This window comes from Plodia interpunctella, chromosome 16 (assembly GCF_027563975.2).
Source record: "Plodia interpunctella isolate USDA-ARS_2022_Savannah chromosome 16, ilPloInte3.2, whole genome shotgun sequence".
NCBI classification, from domain to species: Eukaryota; Metazoa; Arthropoda; class Insecta; order Lepidoptera; family Pyralidae; genus Plodia; species Plodia interpunctella.
The window spans coordinates 8618299-8641610 of NC_071309.1; the positions used below are offsets into that span (position 1 = coordinate 8618299).

At 34.8% G+C, this 23312-nt stretch overlaps 1 protein-coding gene across 2 annotated transcripts in view; it reads right to left on the reverse strand.

Annotated features, from left to right (window-relative positions):
* Positions 1 to 23312, reverse strand: part of ds (dachsous) — a 301443-nt gene that overhangs the window by 272811 nt on the left and 5320 nt on the right. The window contains exon 2 of one of the 2 annotated variants that reach the window (XM_053756979.1): positions 18381 to 20126. In XM_053756979.1, the coding sequence (XP_053612954.1) occupies positions 18381 to 20084 (1704 nt within the window). In that variant the 5' untranslated portion in view covers positions 20085 to 20126. Of the gene's footprint in view, positions 1 to 8053; positions 8258 to 18380; positions 20127 to 23312 lie in introns of those variants that run through there. The other variant, XM_053756980.1, reaches the window with a different exon arrangement.

The window sequence follows — 23312 nt, forward strand, 5'->3', positions numbered from 1 at the left end:
ATTTACAACCATAGCAATAAATTGAAAGATCTAAAAAAGCTGATTGAAATACCTAGTATTAATAAATTCAACATAAAAAAATGTATTTAATTATTCTTGAAATTAAACAAGAAATTTCTTCAGTACGCAATTAATTTTGGTAATTAGGTAATATATAGTTAATCCTGCAGACATTAAACCTAAGAGTTAATTTCACAGTTGATTCAACCTCGGATACGAATATAAAGAATAAAATCCGTTTAGGAGCATAAAGCCAAAAGCGCGAAATGGCATACCATCAAATCGTCAAAAGAGGTAGATACAAACAACATACACAAACGTCAAGTCCATTCTAGATTTGATAGATTTCACGGATCTGATTCCCACAATAAAATGTGAATACTATCGAGACCATGCCAGTTCGTCGAATCGAGTATTGTATTATTTCATGTCTTTATGTCTTATATTTGAGAGCACTGTTTCGGATAGACAGGGACGTGGGTTCAATCCCCGGTTGATTCCAGAATATTTTCATCTCATTGATATCTTCGAAATTAAGTTAAAAAGCATGTGTGAAACATATAACAAATCCATTTAAATTTGAATATATGCGGGTATTATATTCTGGCCTTTCTGGTGCGGTCTTCTGCGATTTTAAAAATGCTTTGGACATTCTGCTCTCATAACAACATGATCTACAATATCTTTTTGCGCTTTCGACTTTATGCTCATAAACGAAGCTCGGTTATTGGAAGCCTCTGTAATTTCACCAAGGAATTATCTCCAAGATATTTACAAGGTTAAAATTAAAACGTAATAAAGTTTTATTAAAATTATAAAATTATTTAACTATCCAAAAAGGAGGTAGTCGTAAGACCACATTGAAAGCGTCAGGTCGATTGCAGTTTCTATAACGATAATAAATTATTTTTGAAAGATTCGTCTCATTTTAATTTAATCCACATTAACGTTATGTGCACCAATTCGAATGGCACCTAACGAACGCTTGAGTTATAAAGCGTCCCTGCTTAAAAATTCGTCATTGCTCTAAATAACACTGGCTAATCGAGCTACTGGCTATCAAGAAAAAAAAAACAAAAAAAAAAGTTAATCTGCTTTTAAAATTTTTACGCCGATCAAGCGAAATCGTATATAACTGGATCGCTCACGCCTGTCAGCTTGCACTGCAGATACCATTGCATTTGCCTCGCTTGCATTTCATACTATGCACAATGCAGAAGTGATATTATTATAGATCGACAAAAAAGAAAAATAATATCTTAAACAAGAGGAATTAAATAGTTCAACCGATTGGACTAGGGAATTAACTTCTCAAACTTTTTGAGTTTCTAAATTTCGCACTACGATCAATTACACGATTATTTTTAATCACGATCAGCGAAAATTTTAAATATAATGGCGGAGATTGGTACATACAAGTAAAACTGTGCAAGGTGCTAACTTACATGTGTAAATAATAACACGTGACACGTGCACTGCACGTGCGGCACAGCACGTCACTTGCATGCTACTGGGCTGGCATGCAAGTGACTTCCAACTGGCACACCTTAATATCCTAATTGAATTAAAATTTAATTGTTTTTATTATATCATATATAGGATGACTTTTCATATATATAATATTATCGCAGCCAGCCAATTTACATTAAGTTTTAAGGTTCAACATTCGTGGTATATAAGTAACGAAAGTCTTTAGCCTATCATCCCATGTATTATATTGAGAAATAAATAAACTCAATTAAATATCTTGAAACTCTTAGTAAATGAGAATTAAAAGGTCGCTACGTCTGTGCTACTTAATGCAATTCGTTTTATGAAACTCACAAACCATTAAATGGTTAGAGGTATTAAAATTTAATTAAATATTATAAATTAATTATTACACCCGTACTTCGTTCTGGAATTTTGATATTAAAATACAGTACACGTCAATACTGGTTTTACACAACCGTCGTCCTAGAATAAGAAGGTATAGAACAGAAGATTCAATATCGAACAGGATTTACGCGAAATTGAAACTAATTGTGTGACACGAGAAATCATATTCCGTTAGAGCATCACTATGAACCGCCGAGAATTTTTCTGTTCTCGGGAATTTCTCCCGTTGATATTATCCGGAGGTTTCTTTGAGAACTTCATTGAGAATTTTCTCTTAAGATTTTCATTGATGATAAAAGAGAATTGATAGCGATGTGGAGGTGGGAGACCTCTGTCGTGCAAGCGTTTCGACCGCTGCGTTCCATGTAAAAAGACTCATTGGAAATTTCTCCAATGTCTTCTGAATGTTCTCTGGTATCTCCGAGAATTTTTTCAGAATCGTTTCAGTGCTCAAATTTTTGACGTCACTAGTGCCACGTCAATCCAGCAATACGACTAAACTTTGATTAACAATTATATTGAACTAGCTTTTGCCCACAACTTCGTATGTAAGTAAAAATCCGTTTCCCGTGGGAATTTCAGCAAATCCCTTCTTAGTGCTCACCTACACTCCCCAGGGAACCTACACACCAAATTTCAGCTTTCTACGCCCAGTGGTTTCGGCTGTGCGTTGTCTGTTAGTCAATCAGTCTGGCACTCAGTAACGGAATAATTTTATATCATGTAAATCAGTCCATCCATGGTCGCATTGACATCTAATCTGATAAATAACCTTCCCTAAATTCGTTATCTTATTTGTATCCATTACCACAAACTTATACCAGTAATATCCGCTGTTCAAGTTTTAATTTTACTTAAGAACATAACCAGTTAATACATACTTGGTCCATAAATGAAAAAAATGGCGTATCGAATGCGCAAATTGTATTAATGTCTCCCGTACGCCGTCATTTACATTTTATTGATATGGAAAAGGTAAACAGTTTCATAAAAATCGAGTTGTACAGTTGACATCAAATCAAACTACTCAAATTAATTTCAAATCCGCACTTATTACCACTACATACAGACTTGACATTAATATTATACTACTTATAATATTAACAGGTAAACACCTGCTTCATAACATGGAAAAAATATCGAATTATAGACGAATGAAAATTAATCGAAATGATTTATATTACTTCTGATGTACAAACATACAGTACCTGACAATAAATATGACCCTTTGAATGTTAATGATCGACTTTTAGAAAGAGACATTCAGTTTATAGAATATCGTCTCTGTCACACACTACACAGGTGACGTTTGTCAGTCGCCGTATAGACAAGGACAATGCTCTACAAACCGAAATCACCTCGTCTCTTTCTAAAACGGAAATATTTTTTCACAGATACTGTACACATTTTAATATATATTTTTATACCATGGGTATTATATTGCCCAAACAATTTTATGAAATTTTATATATATTTATTGTAAAAAAGGATGTAGACACTGACAATGAGTTTCTTTAAACTATATTATAGTAAAAATATATTATACTTATTAAGAAAGTTTCCATGTCTACAGCAAGTGCAGGCGATCCGCCATATCCAATCTAAACGACTCAACTGTGAAATTAACAACAATTGATTGCGATTCTCGATATTTTAATTTAATCGATTTCATATCGATGCCGCAGCCAGTTTTTGTGGCGAATCACACATTGTAGTCTCGATGCACAATGTTATACACAATATTTCATTTAGTTTTTAAATTATCATACATATATTTCATTTAGTTTTTAAATTATCTAGTGGGGCCCAGGAAGTGCTGGCTTGATGTCGTCAAGGATGTTATGCGTGCCAATAGTCTGACAAGGGATGGCAGACAGGAAAAAATCAAGTGATGCCGGCGACCGTGCAAAGTGGAGACGATATTCAAAATTCAAATTCAAATAATTTATTCAGAAATTCGACCTTTACAAGCACTTTTTCACGTCAATTTTTATATTAAATAGTTATTTCTCACAAGCTACAAACTACTGGCATTTAAAGATAAAGATAAAGTATGAAAGCGTACCTTGGGCTCCGACTTAACTTAAGAAACTGGAGAACGCTTACATGAGAGAGATAACTAATAGAATAAAAGGACTAGACCAATAGGTTACAAAATATTAATTACTAGCTGCGCCCCAAGGCTTCGCTCCTATGAGAATTTCGGAATAAAAAGTACCTTATGTATTATTCCAGGTTATATTGTAAGTGTTTAAAATGTAATAACTATCCCTCCAGTAAATTTTGCGTGAAAGAGTAACAAACATACATACATTCACACATATGTACATCTTCACAAACTTTCGCATAGGATTGTATGACAAAATAAATGACTAATAACAACTCGAGAATAATCAAGTGGCGTTGTTATGAGCGGATTAAAAGAAAGACATTGGAATTTATATGGAAAACTGTCAAGAATCATGGTTACACTAGCTCGCTAAGACTTCGCTCCCGTGGGAAATTCGTAAGAAAATGACCGTATATGTTATTCCAAGTTATATTCTACCAGTGTATCAAATTTCATGGTAATCGGGGCAGTAGATTTTGCGTGAAAGAGTAAAAAACATACAAACTTTCGCATTTATAATATTAGTATGAAGCAGAATTTAACACAGCCACAATATAAAATTATGTCTATACAATTTAGTCTCTTCAAGAAGACGCAAAAACTCGCAAAAGCTGGTTTCCTTAAGTTATTCATCTCGAGTCTGCCCTACCAGCGATATCATACGCGAGTAGATTATTATAGACTTTTTGTCTATGCTATTGTAGATGCAGATGTGAAGATACGGCCGAAGATATATAAGATATATGGTCATAATACTTTGTGTATGATGAAAGATGTCTGATGAGGTTAATGACACGATCAGTCAATAAATAATGTGTGTTGGAAAACTGGTAATGACCTAACAGCTTTGTCTTTTTTAACTGTCGTTCTTGACGGAAGTTTCCGACTTATATCTCCTACATCTTCGCAGTTGCACACGGGACTGTGACGCCACGAAGCCAGCTTATGGAATCTTCTTCTTCTTCTTCTTGACCTTATCCCACTCATGTGGGGTCGGCACAGTATGTAAGTTCCTTCCATTTCGTTCTGTCAATTGCCATATCCATTGATACTCCTTTTCTGTTCATACTGTCCTTGACACACTCCATCCATTTCTTCTTAGGTCTTCCTCTATTCCTGGAACCCTTTACTATGGAATAACTTATGCAAGATTCGTTTATACATTTAGCTTATGGAATATACCATACAATTTTAAAGATTCAGCTGTAATTCTACAACCAGCCCGAAATCCACTTGCAAACTCGCATTTCGAAGGAGGTAAAGCCGAAATCCTTTCCAAAATTGTGCACACAATACAAGCATAGATTAATCAAATAAATCGTGCCAATAGAGCACGTTCTGGCATTTTGAAATAAAGCATTCGTAGCACTTTGTTGCCTAAACTGTCTCCTATCAAATTTCAGAAAGGCAATATTCGTAAATCTGTTCAGTTTTAGCCAAGCTAATTTTAAGTTGCACTAAAATCGTGTTGTAATTGCATATTTCATATATCTTCATGTGTCATTTTTGATATGAACAATTAAAAAAAAAAAACCGTAAATAAAGTTTGTCTACCGTAGTTTCTAATTATATTACTAATCCATCCCAATAATATAGAAATACGCTCGCTCAATCGCATAAAAATAGTAATTTCACAAAACACTTACATGAGCGAAGTCGCGGGAAGTTATTAGTATTACGTACTTATATCCTTTATATCCTTTCTATACGAATACGTTTTGATCTTTTTTTTTTTTTCATAAAATTGGACGTAAACACTGAACGTAGACACAAAAAAATTCTGCACATGGTTTTTATATACATGGAAAATAATATTTTTCAGGTCTACCAAAATATAAACGGGCGAAGCCGTGGACAAAAGCATTGTATTGACTCAAATGTATCTAAACACCTATACTAAATCTACACGAATATTGTAAAAAAGTGTTTGTTTGCAAGAGATAAATAATCTCCGGAATTACTCAACCGATGTCCAAAAATCTTTCACTAGTGTGTAGCTACACATTATTCCTTAGTGACACACAGGATACTCTTTATCCCGATTTTCCCACGGAAGCGAAGTCAGAGGACGCAGCTAATAAGAGTTGACATCATTAACTGATTAGCCCCATAAGATACTTTCCCGGTGGCTTGCCAATCATCACCTGCATGACACAATAATGGTCATTATGTTCATCACATATAAAATGTTATTACATGAATTATTGCACGCCTCATATGAAGTTAATTCTATTCTATAGGCGAATTTATAATAAAAAGTTGCCGCACTTGTTTGTTAAAAGGGCTACATACACGCACATTAGCGCAACAGTCAGCTTTTTATCAATTTATTATATTTCAATACAAAATCATCTTGACAAATGATTACACTCGGTCTTCACGGATTTAAAACGTCCGTCAGTTTAAAACGCCGTAGAAAACTTTGTTTTATATGTAATACACTAAACTTACTAAGTATAACTTAACAAAGATGTATTGGTAAACCTAGCTATACTACTCATAAGTGGTGGAAAAACTATCTGGAAGTCCAACCCAATTAAGATGTTTATTTAAGTTTCGTTATATTAATCTAACTTTTGCCGGCGGATTCACTGGTATGAAATTGATTTTTTTCTGGTATGGAAGGTTCCCTATGTCCTTCTACGCATTTCAAAAAGATTATTAGTAGAGTATAATAAAGCATAAACAAATGACAGTTAGTATTTTAGTATTGGACGTGTCGAAGTCGAGTTCGAAATAAAATATTTCAAACGAACGAACATTTTAAACTGTAGTTCACAGTTCAACATTACGTACAAGTAAGTCATAGACAAGTAGAACGACTTTTTCAAAATGGCCGCCACACAACGTTGATGGGTATCAAGCGGATTGCCTCTTCAGCTGAGAAAAATGTACTACTAATAATAGACGCGTGGGGAATGTAAGCAAGAAGCACTGCGCCCGCGCACTACGTACAAAAGTGTATCGAGTAATGATGGTTGGCGCCAATACTGCCTTTGAATAAAAACATATACCTTTGAATAAATATGTAGGTATGTACTTCATGCGTTTTCGGCCATGTTTCTTTCCTTTATTTAATTTGATTACATTAAAAAAGCCGAAATATTTTGTGAGTCGTTCAAAATTTTTACAAATTTTCCAAATTTTTTACAAAAATATCGACGACTGACTAAATCTTTGTTAGCGTGACGAGTTCGCCAATTTTTTTTTAAATATTTAAGCACAGATATTCAACGTCATTTTTTTGTTCCACTAGAATAAGTAAGCATATAAGCTTAATAAATATCTTTCTTAATAATCTCGATAAAAAAAAGAAATAATTCCCAGTTCCATAAGGAGACAAATCTATATAACATTTGGAAACGGGCAATCAATAACTTTTTACACCAACAGCGGTAACATCATAAGTTAAAAATGATTGCGCAAATCGACACATCCGAACAATTTGCTATAAGCACAATAAAAATTAATGTCTATATTCCAGCCCAAATGCCTATCCTTATGATCGCAGCCCTATCTAAGCAAAAACAAGTACAGCTGTGGGAATGCAACCGAGGTCTTTTTGCCCTGTCAGGCCGTCTGTCAGACCAGCGTAGCGGACTTACGGACCACCAAACCATACGATTATACCACATTATACTAAACAGTCTGGATTGAAGAGAAATTTTAATTTTTGAACAGAATTTTCAAACTTGGACCAAGGTTGCTACAGTATCTCCGTTGGCAGTCAAAAATTATGTTCTAGTTTCGCTGTCATTAAGACGGAATTTATTTTTATTATTAACGTTTAAGTATTTATTAATATTATAACGTTAGAAGAAGGTCTTTGTGGCCTGGAAAATTAGACTTTATATATAAGTCTAATTTTCATTATAAAACTAGCGGTGTGAAAACTGTTTCGTAACGTCAGATTCGACGTATCAAAATATAATTAAGTATTTCTAATAACTTAATTTTACAATCAAAATAAAGCTTTGATGTTGGCGATATTAATGAATTTCACTAGACTTATTTTCAATCAATAAAAATATTTTCACATTAAATTAATTTCATTTGAGCACGTACCTGAATGAAATTTTTGAAATGTCACTTGGTCCGTAATGAAATTCAGCTTAAATCGAAGCCATAAACATTACTATATAAAACATTATTCAAGATGAAACTAATAATAGCTGTCGCAAACATTTAAAATATAAAAATGCCCTTAAGAATCATTACTCCCATCATTAAAACACATGTAAGTGCAGGCCAATAAACAAAAGTAGATAAATAAATAAAAACTAGTTGGCCATGCCACGATCACTGGCGCACTTTGAAATTCAAATGAAATGATTTTTTCAATACTATTTCGTCTGCGTAGTAGCATACGCATTTTGCCAACTTTTTGTTGCGACCAGTAATATAATTATACAAATTGCGCATTCACTGTTAAAATATGGACATTTTTTTTAATATACTGTTCACTCGATCTCTCAAATTCTGTTATTTTGTACGAGTATTCGACCCCCAAAAAAAAATTTAATATTACGTTTTAGTCAGTAACTTTCCATGTGATTAAAAACTAACAATTCTATCATCAGTGTTAATTGTTTTTTATTTTCGTTGTCACTCCTGTAATGAAGTACAGACATTTAAGTATTTGCCACACATGTAATAAAATAAATATAGGTACATATTGAAATTATTTATTGGTAATAACTGAAGAGTTGTGACTATCGACTTTGATAATGTAAAAGCGCACGGTTTTAACATTAAGAGTGAGTTGCACCAGTCAGCTTTGACGTTGAATTTAACCCATGGAATTAGTAGGTACCTACTAATTCCATGATTTAACCATGATTTGACAAAATGGCGCACTTTGCGTTAAAGTTAACGTCAAAGTTGACTGGTGCAAACCTCACATTATATAAATATGAGGTTTGCACCAGTCAACTTTAACGCAAAATGCTACCAAATAAATTGGCGCTACTTCACTTTGGCTTTGTGACTGCTCTATCAAGGGCTCTTCTAGTCATTCTATTTGTTTGTGTAGAGTCGACCGCATGTAAATAAATAAATAAATATATTAGGACAAATCACACAGATTGAGCTAGCCCCAAAGTAAGTTCGAGACTTGTGTTATGGAATACTAACTCAACGATACTATATTTTATAACAAATAAACATCCAAGACCGGGGCCAATCTGACAATGATCATTTTCCATCATGACCCGACCGTGGCTCGAATCCGGGACCTCTCGGTTCAGAGGCAAGCACTTTACAACTGCACCACCGAGGTCGTCAAAATGACAATGTCAAGTTATCCTATCTTGATCTTTATGTCGTGGTAATAACGGCGAATTTACTTACAATAGCTTGATGTGCTATTGACTGTATATACACTAAAGTCATACACCAAATAAAGATTTTAAAATATTAGAATAAACGTTAAGAGACGAAACTCTCTTTCGATACTACATTAACACATCCCACTAATATTATAAACTGTGAAGATGTGTTTGTATATTTGTTACTCTCACGCGAAATCTACTGAACGGATTGTTATGAAATGGTGCACAGGTAGAATATAAGCTGGCATAACACATGGGGTACTTTTTATCCCGAAATTCCCACAGGAGCGAAGCCCCGTGGCGCAGCTAGATCAATATAAAAGTGACAATATGAAGCACATAGCTTAGCTCATCAACGAAGATATTTTCCAATTTTCGGGGTTTTCCTCTCAGAGCTAATATGTAAACAGCTCTATAGCTAGTCTGCAATAGTATCTAGTTATTCTAAATGGCTCAGTCGCAACGTGAAGCAAAATGTTGTCTAAATGCAAAATATATCTTTCTCATAATGTCTTGTTCATTGTTTATGTCACGGCGCCTTGCCTAATTTATGGCCCAGGATCTTCTGTCATAGTACCCGATGACCACTGCCTCTATCACCCTTCAAAACATAACAATGCAAGCACTGCCGTTTGGCTGCTGAAATAGACGAGAGTGACCTTTTGTACCAAAGTCTACCTCTGGTACGCCCGAGTCAATTATATTTAACTAAAAATTCATAATGATCTAAAGAGAAATTGTATAGATATAAACCTTGAAGGGAAATACTCCTTGAAACCATCCAAGCTATTAAAAATATCTAACCAACTTTTACAATCTCACGATACCATTAACATAAAATATCATTTAAATACAAGAACCAGACTTAATAAAGGATGGGTATAAAAAGGGTCATTAAATCGCATATTAATAGCGAAAGATTTTTAATTAGTCATTCGACGAGTAGTAAAAAGTACCTAGGATAGCGATCCTATCTTACTTGATAAATAAACCTACTATAAAAAGAGATTCAATGCTTAAAATGGCAACCTCAAAAAAGGCTTTTCAATACACTCATTCATCTTCATACGTGTTCCCGGTTGCATTCCGGGCTATGACGCCGCGAAGACCAGGGTCATCGTAAAAATAAACCTTTCAAATTATTAAGATTTGGCTATGATTTTACAACCGGCCACCTGCCTGACGTTAACCCTCCTTGGGAATGATATTGTTGCCTATCAGTTGCGAAGGCTTTGTGTCCCTTAGTCACCTCGTACAACATCCACGGGAGGATATGGAGTTGGCCTATTCTAGGGCGGGACCACACGCCACATCGGCTTTTCAATAGTGCCGTAAAAAATATATTCAAACCGATGCTTCGCCTGCGTGGATTTCCCGCGGAATCTTCCTTTTTCCGGGATGAATTTGCTCCCTTTGTCATTCTCTAACGCTCGGGTACGCTCTAACCTACATATATACAACAATTTGAATTAACTTATTTCATGGTTTTATAGCTCCAAATGCAACCCGAGCATCGGATCGTATCGAGAATCGGATTGTAGATGATGCAGTTCTCACACACACATTCATATTTTAATATTATTGTAATTGTTTAAATTTTGACCACCTCGGTGGCGCAGTGGTAAAGTGCTTGCCTCTGAACCGAGAGGTCCCAGGTTCGAGATCCCAGGTCGGGTCATGATGGAAAATGACCTTTTTCTGATTGGCCCAGCCAATCAGAAAAAGGTTGGATGTTTATCTATATATGTATTTGTTATAAAATATAGTATCGTTGAGTTAGTATCCCATAACACAAGTCTCGAACTTACTTTGTGGCTAGCTCAATAGTATAATAAATAAATAAATATATATATATCATCACATTATTGTAAACGCTGTTATGCTGGAAAGAAAATTGTGATTTTTACGTAACATTTTCTTTGCTATATTTTTACATTATACTTAACAAGAGTTCAGTTAGAATCACTTAGGTCTTAGATTATTATTAAGTCAGTGACAGTTGAATGCTTTTATACCTATTTGGTCGTAGGTATGCATTTGCCATAAATGTTCAATTATACTTTTTTGTTATAACAATTCCAGTTATTTTATCATTATAGTTTAGTCTCGATTAGAGATTATACGTTTCTTTCACACGTTACTTTTTTCATCAATAAATAGTCCTCATTTGATACTCGCATTCAATCTGTTTAATTTTACAAAATCATATTGGTTTTCTGAATAAACTATACAAAATATTAATAGATAATTACAAATAATATTCATTCTATGTTTATTAGTAAAATAATTACCAAATTTATATAACAATAGTCGACTATATGTTACAAATAAATAAAAAATCTGTATGTTCTCATCTCACGCTACATAAATATGATATATTTTTATAATTTATACCTATGCTGTTGAAATATTGGCTATTTAACACTTAAGCTATATAAAATATGTATTAAAACACACATTAAATACACGTTTAACTGCAGCAAAACATGTGACATAATATCTTAACATGGCAGGATTTAAACAGGTATCAAATATCAGAGCTATTAAAGGAAATTATTTAATTGCTTCTCAATAAATCCGTAGAAAACTGAACACCGCTTAAACACCCGAGGACAAGATACCTTATAGTCTTTAGTCACGCTATTCTAATGATCTAACAAAACGAATTTATGTGCTCGCACCGGCAATCCATCAGTAAATTGCAGAAAACTGGCCGTCGTCGCGTCAACGAAACGAACTGCAAATTAAAAAAATAAAAAATAATGGCGCGAACATTTGACAGGCTACTTTTTTTTCCGCGAACGGGCAAACAACATGCATGTATGGCATGTATTGAAATGGCATTAGTAAGAGCTGTATTACCAATAGAAAAAGCACGCACGAGAAAAAGTGCATAATGTATGCTAATAAGTTTTTATGATAAGTTGAGATGGTTATGACGATTTCTTGGCTTTCTCTTTCACGATCTTTGAAGTGGAATGCACGCTAACTCATGTATTATTTAATGGTTTTCAGCGTTATGTAAGTAACGACATTTGCGTGCCATTTGTTTTTTTTTTTATAAAGTACTAAAATCAATGTTTCCACTGGACTGTCAGTTGTCATATGTAGTTGATAAATGTTTCAAGTATATTTGTTGATATTGTATTACAATATATGTACCCAAATAAACGTACTAACTTAGTTGAAACTTGATCAAACAAGTACTTACTTATGACAATAAAAATCTAATGTTGTAACATTACAATAATACAATCATAAAAGAGTGTTTGTGTAAAAATAAAAACACAGATATTCAATTTAAACTTGCAATTGAATATTAATCAATTAATCTACTTTTGGTCATACAGAGATATAAGTATTATTAAGATGAAATATTTAGTTGATTACACCAGTAAAATAATTGTTTTCCCAACTGATTTCCATAAAAATTCACTTTTATACATGTGAGACGAGCCCTGTGCCCTCTATATTTGCACTCCCTTGTTAATCAAGCCAAAACAAGCACACGATCGTCAATTAGCCATTCTTATCTTACGAACGAATTTGTTAAAAACCGCCCAATTTCATTACAGTTATCTCCACGGCCGTAAGTTAAAGTTTAATTTCTTTTAATATATTCTGCAATGCGCGCATAAATCTATCGAGCCCAGTTTGGGAACGCATCGGAAATTGCGATCTAAATTGAAAATTAAACAGTAAGTTGTGGTGCAACCTGCCCCGGGCCGCGGCCCTTTCTTTAATAACCGTTTTTTTGCATGTCGAAGCTAGTGGAATCACTGTATTGATTGGTTTACCATTTAGCTTTAACTATAAGCTGTAAGCGTAGTGCCCTCTTTCATAGATTGTGGCCTGGCCTACCAAAATACATAGTTTTTCTGTTACATTTTCATTAATTTGGCACGTTAAAGGTTTGGCATGTTTGGCAATTTGAATGATTCAGCTTTATCTTACAACCGGCCTGCCTAATGTAATAATAATCCTCCTTGGAAATGGCATTGTTTAATATCAGCTACCGAGCCTGTGTGCCTCAGTCGCTTTGTACGATATTCATGGATATGAAGGGTTCCTATCCTAAGGAACAGAACGCTACAATGTGTAACCATTTATTCAACGACTGAGTTCTTAATTCTATTACCTAAATTACCATAAATACCAGTTATTGTTTACAAAGTAGCCCATTAGGACGATAAATCTACAGTTTAGTCGCAAAACTTAACCCATTAAATTCACATGCTTTGAAAGAACAATCCTAGTATAAGAGTCCGTCCACACGTATATGTATGTAGAATTTCGATCTTGATTGAGTAGATAAAGCGTGAAGGGGTAAAAACTTAGATAAGTTTTTACCCGTATTTATAATATTAATGGGACAAAATTATGGTATCAAAATCACTACCTAATCATTCATTTCATAAGTTTTCAATGATATGTAATCTAGCAGATTAGATATCGTTGAAAACTTATCTTTTTAAGTCTATTAACAAAAGCACTGACTTATGTTCAGTCGTTTTCATAGACCACCTCCAGTTCCTGGTAAAGAAAACATCGTGAGGAAACCTGCACACTGGTTTACTATTTAATTTAATAGTTAAGCGAAAGTCATGTCAAATATGGATGATTCATTAAAATCTGTCAACAGTGTTCACAATAACATGCTCGATAAGAATTCAAATTCAAATTCAAAATTCAAAATTCAAATCATTTATTCAGAAATTAGACCTTCACAGGCACTTTTTCTCGTCAATCTTTATATTTATAGTTATTTCTCACAAGCTATATACTACTGGCATTTCGGAACGACCACTGCTGAGAAGAAATGCCGAAAGAAACTCATTTGAACAGTATTGGTCCCTATCATGCCAGATCGGCTTACCATTATTGTTTCTTACAATGTTTTTTTTTTTCTTTCTAATAATATATAAAGATATATTTTTTTCTTTCTAATAATATCTAATAATATATAAGAAATAACGATATCTACATAACTCAGTGTGCATTAAGCCTAATGATTTCGACACCTGTATTTATTCAGTGCTCCCTCACGATTCTAGGCCTCCGTTTTACACCAAGCATTATATTTACCGAAATTCGAATATATATTGAACGTTTGCGCAAGTGATTAAGTAAAGTTTTTCAGTAGCCCAAAGTCAAAAACGAACTTTTGAAAACTGTATTGCGGTACCTCAAATCGTGACATTTTACATGACAGTTCACTTGCATAGTTTTATAGTTTACTTGTTATTGTACTTTTATTAAGAAATCATCACCGTAATAAACGTAATATTTAATGTAGCTGTCGAACAAACATATCTTACTTCGCGAACATTCTCACACGTTGTGACGTCACTTGTTCGTGTCATTAAGTATGGAGCATTTGGACGAGTCCAAAAATGTGTGATTTTATTTTTGTCATATCTTTGAAAGTATTTTCATTATCACAGTATTTTTTTCACTTGTGTTTCTAATGATGTAAGGGCCTTCGAATAGTCAATAAAACAAAAATTTGGCAACTAGCCTATTGAGTATGTCCCAAAGTCAGTTCGAAAATTGCCGCGCCTGACTGTCTGTTCGCGATAAAGTCAAAAACTTCCGGGCGGGTTTTTGTATAGTTTTCACCAATAGCGGGTGTGAATCCTGAGGAAGGTTTAAGTGTAAAATTTATTATCTACAATTCGACTTGGGGCAAAAATACATTTTTTGTATGTATGTATGCAATGTATGTTTGTTTGTAACGCGATAACTTTCGAACCGTTCGTATGGGGCATCAAAATCGGTTAAGTCGTTTTTGAAATATTCACAGTTTTGTAAAAACTCATTCAAATGTATTGTGTTCGCGAGGTCTAAGATCGTGGCGAACCACTAGTTACGTTAATTATTACTCGAGCAAACATCCAACATCCATATATTACGCTGAACAGCAACAGGTCTCGTGAAGAATAAAGTCATAAGCTGAAAATGACAGTTTATGTAATATACACAAAAATAAACTCACTGGCCAAACTTTATTAAGACTTTAAAGAGCAACCTTCATACGTTTATCATTCAGAAATTTATCGTAAAACGACCATCCTGGTATTCCATAAAAGCATTAATATTCATAAAACAAGAAAACGCATGCACAGAACGCATCCGATTTTATAATAACAGCTATCTTTCAGTAGCGGTGCTTAGGGATCTTTAATAACGTGATAACTCGTCGGCCATTTTGGATTCCGCGTCACCGTCGTCGCCATGGTTACCGCTTGGATGCGTAGGCGCGTGGCGCGAATTGAGAAAACACATTTTTCAATGTCAATGCCTTTGAAAACAGGTATTTTAGATGTTCTTTTATATGCGATAATAATGACATTATTTGTTGTTATTAGTCCCTCGTATACTGTTTAAATTTGACACTATGAAATATGAATTCTTGTGCAATACATTGTGGAATTAATATAGATTAAGTAGACGTACTTATAAGTAGACATACCTACCTAGTATTTGTTTTATTCTACTAAACAGCTAAAGATAGCAGGTTACACCTAGGGGTTATCAACTGAAACCAGCTGTATCTAAGTCTATCCCTAGCTATTATATAGATCATAAAATCTAACAGCACTAAGTCCTTTAAGTTTAAAGTGACATTACATTTATGATATAAGTTACATAGACCAGTGAGGACGCATGCGCAGGTTTGCAAAGCTAATGCATTTCCTTGTCGTAAAAGAAACATGTTTTAATGCTTAATTTATCTGAACTTAACTCTCTCTCTGTTCTCCTCGCGTGTCCCCAGTTGCATTCGCAAGTGTGATTTAGTATAAGTTCAAAATCAGAGTAAAAAATGAACTTTTAAGGCCGTATTCGGCCGTATTTTACAACTGATCAATTCTTGACGTCAACCCTCTTATTGTTTATCAGCTGTCAAAGATTCGTGTCTTATAGTTGCCTCGTACAACGGGAGGGCATGGAGTGGTCTTATTTTAGGGCGGAAGTAAAAATACTATAACTGTAACTCAGTAAAGTATCACCTTAGTTTAATTTTACTCGAGAGTATAAGAGTAATACAAAACAAAAGACATTCTACAATAGAAAACATTCTCAAAAAAAGGAAAAAGTACTACCTACTAATATTATAAATGCGAAAGTATGTGAGGATGTGTGTATGTATGTTTGTTACTCTTTCACGCAAGATCTACTGTAGCGATTGTTATGAAATTTGATACACGGGTAAAATATAACCTGTAATAATACATAGGGTAATTTTTATCCCGAAATTACACGGGATTATCACGGGAGCGAAGCCGGTACAGGCGCAGCTAGTAATCACATAAATTTGACAGTAAAACGCATCGGTGTAGCCTGTTGCGAGCCCCGATCCGATTACGATCCTATTATTGTTCAATTTTTTTTTATTATCTCAACGATGGAAGGGATAATTTTGTTTTTATAGCAATTTTCTATAACATTTAGCTTTTACAAGGAAAGTGTTTAATTCTAACCAAGGTAAGCTTGGGTTCATGCCAAAATGTAAATCAGGATCGTCAAAATGAGTGACTGAGAATACGCGATGAAAATGATAAGATTGACCCGGACTATGTATACGCAACAAATTACAAATGTCATCACTAAATAACGAAGACTTGTATATTTATATTCTAAATTCTGAATTGGAATTACCAGTGAGATTAAAATAATTGACTTCCTAAGTATTGTCTTTACACAGAGGAAATCCACTTCAAACAATTATCATATGTGTGGGTTACACCGATAACTTTGACGTTAACTTTAAGGTGCTTAGAAAAAAACAAAGTACGCCATTTTGTCTAAACGTCAGCGGCGCGCTGTTTTTAAATCAACATCAAGTTTAGTGTATAAATAATTAACAAACTAATGTATAAATATTGAAACTCTAAATTTCTTGTAATATCGCTGTTATATTAAATTCCTAGCTATTCTGGATAGTCTGTCTTTAAAATCGATAAATATTTTTTCCCTCTTTACTCCTTAAAATATTTTGGTAATCCAGAAAATTAAAATAGCCGCATGAAACCATTCCCATCCTATGTAACAAGCACCATTTATAAAACGTATGTCAGTAACTTAATAATATGTATTTAGGAATGCTATCGAGCCGATATCCATCGAATCAGTCACATAACAAATCAGCGGTTTCGGAGAAAGTTACTCACAATTTGCAACTGGTTTTGTAACCAGTAGTAAGTAAGTAAAAATACGTCATAGCACCGAAACAAGATACAAATTTTAACAAATACAAAAATTTACAATAGGCGGCCTTATCGCTAGTGCTATCTCTTTCAGGCTACTTTGAGGTAAGGATATCCGGAGGGATATAAATGTAATAGTGGTATAAAGAGTAAGTGATTACAAGAGACTTAAAATCGAGGGTTCAAATATCTACCAATTTTCATTGAAAAATAACAACCATCATGAGAGAATATGCAAATCAGATTGCTATTCGTAAAGTGCATAATACGGCTGATATCGTTAAAAGGTATTCGTCAAATTGTGTCAGATGTCTTAAGGTGTCTTTAAAAAATCTGAAGACATATTTAATTATTACTGTGCTTCTGTTTCTTTACTCATTTGAGAACTAGATGCGACCGAAACATTTTCGTTGTGATCATCTACAATCATTACGATCATCTACAAATAAGAGAAGTTATATTCCACTTTAGTATGAAACGTTCATTTACTATTATGAGGTTTTTTTTAACATTAATTTAGCATACGGCTTTTACGGCCCTCCGTGTCGCCTCGACTGCAAAACTAGTTTTAACCAGTAGTTTTGACTGCGTATTGGTATTTAATTTCGGATGTGCTGATTTATTAATAGGTTTAAATGATGAATGAGATAATTAATGTTAAATCGTGAGAATTCAGAAGAAAAATGAAGATATATTCCAAGACGATTTTGGTAAAGTTTGTGCCGATAAATCTCATTAACAAGATTTAGTGTTTCCTTAAAAAGACATAGTTACATATAATTTGCAGGTGTTTACTCCTTGTAAAATATATACAATTATATCCAAAAAACACAGCGTAAGTAAAATGCAACTTACCTTTAAAATGCAGCTGCCGACTGCCTCGCTCTCGGACACGGTGACATTGTAGAAAGACTGGTCGAAGATGGGTTCGTTGTCATTCACATCAAGCACTGTCACTACCAGCGTCGCGGTGGACGACAGAGGAGGGTTGCCACGGTCCCTAGCAACCACTGTCAAACGCGGCATAGGATTCGTCTCGCAATCAACCCTGGCCCGCGTCGTCACCAAGCCAGAACGCTCGTCAATCGCAAACCAATCCGACTGCGGAGTTGGCAACAAACTATAACGAATCTCAGAGTTCTCAGCTTCATCTGCATCACTAGCTGAGACTTGGACTACAGGTGTTCCAGGCGGAGCTGCCTCGGGAACACTCGCTTTGTATTCGGATTCAGCGAAAACCGGTGCGTTATCATTTACGTCAGTCACCAGAAGACTGATGATCCGGGACGCGTGCAATGGAGGAGAACCTTTATCAGTTGCGACCACATTCAAAGTATACGAAGATCTAGCTTCGCGATCTAAAGGCAACGCGACAACTACTAAGTAGATGATGTTATCGTGTGTCCGCAAATCAAAATGGCCGTCACCCCCGCTTAATGTTACGTTAACATTGGCGTATTCTGTTTTAGAATCTGGATCGTGAACTGATATCCTGGCCACGAACTCATCTAATTGAGCAGATTCCGATATCTTCGGAGTCGCATCATCGCTTAGGAAGATCACGTCTATGGTGGGTTGGTTATCATTGACATCAGTTACTCTGATTGAGACGAATGCTGTCGTTTCTAAAGGCTGCGCACCTTTGTCTCTGGCAACGACAACTAATTCATGCAGTTCCTTCGTCTCAAAATCTAAGGCTTTATTTACAGTGATTTCACCAGAATCAGGGTCTATTTTGAACATTTTTTCTTTGTCACTTTGTCTTCTATTTATGGAATATTCTATCAGTCCATTTTCTCCAGCATCCGCATCTGTTGCGAATACTTTCAGAACTGTCGTCCCAACAGTTGCATTTTCTGGTATAGTTGCAGAATACACACTCTCAGCAAATACCGGTGGGTTATCATTAACATCTAAAATAGTAATATTTACCGTCATGGTACCTCTCAGTGGCGGAGTACCACCATCTAACGCTTCAATAACTAACTCATAATGATCAGTCGTTTCCCTATCAAGGAACCCATTGATTTGTAGATCCAAATACAATACACCATCTCTTTCTCTATGAGACGATAATCTGAAAGCATTATCTGTGTTTCCAGATACAATATTATATTTTTGCGTATTGAATATACCTAAATCCTGATCTTTAGCAGGATTGAGTTTTCGTTTTACATCTCTGGGAGTGTTTTCGGAGAATTCAACGTTCATTATAGGAGTAGGGAATGTAGGAGCATTGTCATTTTCATCAGTGACCCTGACAACGACTCTGATGTTGTCTCCACTAGCAGGAATAGCAACTAATGCGTAATGATCTTTGTTTTCTCGGTCTAGTGGTATTCGAGTTCGTATTTCTCCCGTGTGTGGGTCTATTTTAAGATCGTCATTGACGGCGCTGCCTGGGACGGGGACGATGGTGTAGGGTGGGGCCGCGTCGGGTAGTTCATCGCCGAGATGCCCGACGAAGGAGCCGGCTGGAAGGTTCTCGCGCACGCTGAACTCCCGGACATGCTCGCCGAGCGCCGCCGCGAACAGCACGCAAGTTATCACGCGCAGCATGGCGCCAGATCGTTTTCACCGCACGCACATTGTCACTCGCACCTGGAAGAAAAGAAAATTTTGATGATCTAACTGTAAGTTGGCTAGTAAATTAAGTATGCACTGTTTAGTCTTTTTTATATATTAAACAAACAAATTTCGTACGTATAGTAACAGACAATGCTTTTTGAGTTCTTATTTTGTTACTTCTTTCAATCTAGGTACGAAACAACTAGGTAATCCCAACTAATATCACAAATGCGAAAGTAAGTTTGTTTGTTACCTCTTCACACATTATCTATTGGACCGATTGTCGTGAAATTTGGTAGACTGGTAGAAAATAACCTGGAATAACACATAGGGTACTTTTTATCCCAAGATACCCACGGGAGCGAAGCCCGGAGCGCAGCTTGTTGTACATAAATGTATTTATTAATTCGTTTTAGTAGGTACGTAATAAGATTTTTTAGTTTTTCATCCGCATTTCCATATTTTAAATTTTGCTTTTCTGTTTGTCAACGTCGTGGTTTTTTCGGCCCGTGCTGACCGACAGACTGATTGATTGGGGTTGATTCCCAATCAATCAGTCTGTTGGTCAGTTTTCAATTATTTTTATATACATAGATATATTAAAATTGTAAAGTAAAACAAATTTTACATGCACGCGCAGACCATTCATAACGTACATACTCATAATAAAATTACATAACACTTATTCAAGTGCAAAATGTAAGTAGCCGACAACATAATATGTTTTGCAATTTATTCATACTATATTTTCCGTGCCGGTCGGCGACTTGATAATAAACACACGGTTTTATTACACACCTCACTTTAAATCTAGATTAACTCAGTAAATACCATATTACGACCATCAAAACTGGTTCTGAAGTTTTAAAACGCCAATTTTTTTGTCAGGACCATTAATTAAAAAAATCTATCAACTTGCATCCTTAACCTGAATAAATTTTAAATGTAATACTCTATATTCAGTACGTGATCAATCAATAGACCATAATGATCATCTAAAAAGAATCACAAGTAATATCAATCTGTACTATTATTATAAAGAGATAAGCGTTTGTGAGTTTGTATGTTTGAGGCGGGTAATCTCCGAAACTACCGAACCAATTTCAAAAATTCGAGGTGGGTTAGGTATATTTTATCCAAAAATTCCCACGGGAGCAAAGCCCCGGGAAACATCTAGTGTTTAATATCAGCAATGAGTATTCTTTTTTAAAAGAACTATTTATAATACAGACTGGCAAAAAATATGATATTTTGAAAATACGAACTTATCAACAAATATTTGATGGACGTTGTTGTAATTATTTACGGACTTATTATAAATTTTTTTTGTTAGAAATTACTACCGTCGTAGGCAGGTATCAGTCGCACTGTGTATCGCTCAAATTAAAGTACAATTCACAACCCGTGTATTTACGACCCTCGACTAACGTCTCAGGTCTCAACATACACCCTCGGTAGAATCTGGGCGTATCATCACTCTATTTCAACGTTAAAATTTATATTACTGAGAAACATCACTCTTTATGGTGGTCATGTAACATTAATTTACAAACCATGTGTATTATTATAGGCATTATATCAAATAGGTAATTATAATTAGGTAGGCGCTCAAAATTAAAAACAAAAGAATTATATAATTGTGAAATTTTGATACCAATTCCAATGTGAGTGGTGAAAAACTGGTTTTCTAACCGAATTAGCGACTGAATGTGCGCGTGCGTCGCGCGGCAACATCAAAAATTCCAAATTTTGCGCCCGATGCGAACTATGCGCGCCCTCGGATCGCGCAAAAAGAAAGACTGAGTGATTTCGCGGTGCATAAAAAAGATGTCAAAAAATAAAACCAGCTTACAAATTGCTTTATCGACCACGTTTTACAGATACAAGTCGTGCAATTAGATTAGGATTCTCTTGGCTTGAGTGAAATGAACAGTCAGTCGTATTTAATACAAGATCTAGAACACTATCATGCATATTCATGGCGAATCAACGTATATTCGTTTTAACGTGAGCTTTATTTTAACGCAGAGAAAACCAGAACCAAATCGTTTCGCCACGATCCGATAGTGAAGTTTGCAATAATGTATGAAAATGCAAATTAAATTACAAAATTTAGCAAATGCAAAAAATGACGCAGTTTAAAATATTATGTTTATCAAGATATTTATCAATCACAGCTAAGAACCATCTCCATGTTAAGACTTCCGATTAAAATCCGCCTTGAATTTATTTCATAATTAGCTACGTCGTAGCTACTCATTTACATCCCTCGTTTTTGCGTCCGGGGTTAAGATGAACTACTTCACGATCCAAGCGTTGTCGCGGCGTCTCGACTTTTTGCTTGCAAGTGAATTATGGCGGACCCCAACGGAATTCAGAAATTCAAGATATGTTCACGTTTTTGTTCACACGAGACATGTGTTTGGGGGAGATTCTCAGGGCTTCACGGCGCAATATTAATCTTCTTCTCCGCGAAACTATTCGAATCAAACATTTTGAAATAAATCTCAATGCAACTCGACCGATCAAAAAGCAAATTTTCGGTTGCCAATCAGAAACTTCTTCGCACTCACAGACACTTTTTTATCAGTTTTTATGTTTACCTATTATTATCATATTTTACCTGGACCATAAGCAATTTTACATATTTTAAATGTCTAATTAAATATTATTATAAAACCGGTGACCATTAACTTATTTTCGCATGAATTTTATATTTACACTTCATATGTTTCTTATGAACTGAAGCCTATCCAGAATCGCCGTCGACGAGATGATCTCCACACGATATACATGACAAAGAGCCTTCGAAGGGGTTCTTAAATATGGTTTTAAAGCTTTATTGTTAGGTTATGTCGATTTCGTGCGGCCGCAACCTAAGTGATCGGTCGTCGGGAGATAAATCACTAAGATTGTGTTCGCATATTGAGAATATTTAAATTAATAATACTCTACACTTCTTCTGTATGTGTGTCTAGATCATTATATGTATCTATTTATATACTTTATGTAAAGTGTCCAAAAATGCATAGTTTTAAATAAAATTGTCACTCAATTTACACACGACTACATATTGAAAAAAACATTAATTATTATTCTTTTTGATATAACATGACTTGAAACAGAAATCCATTGATTGATTTTGCCTCTGACGGACAGGAATACAAAGCGACTTCGTTTTATGTTAGATAGATAGTTAATTAATTATACTACTAGCTT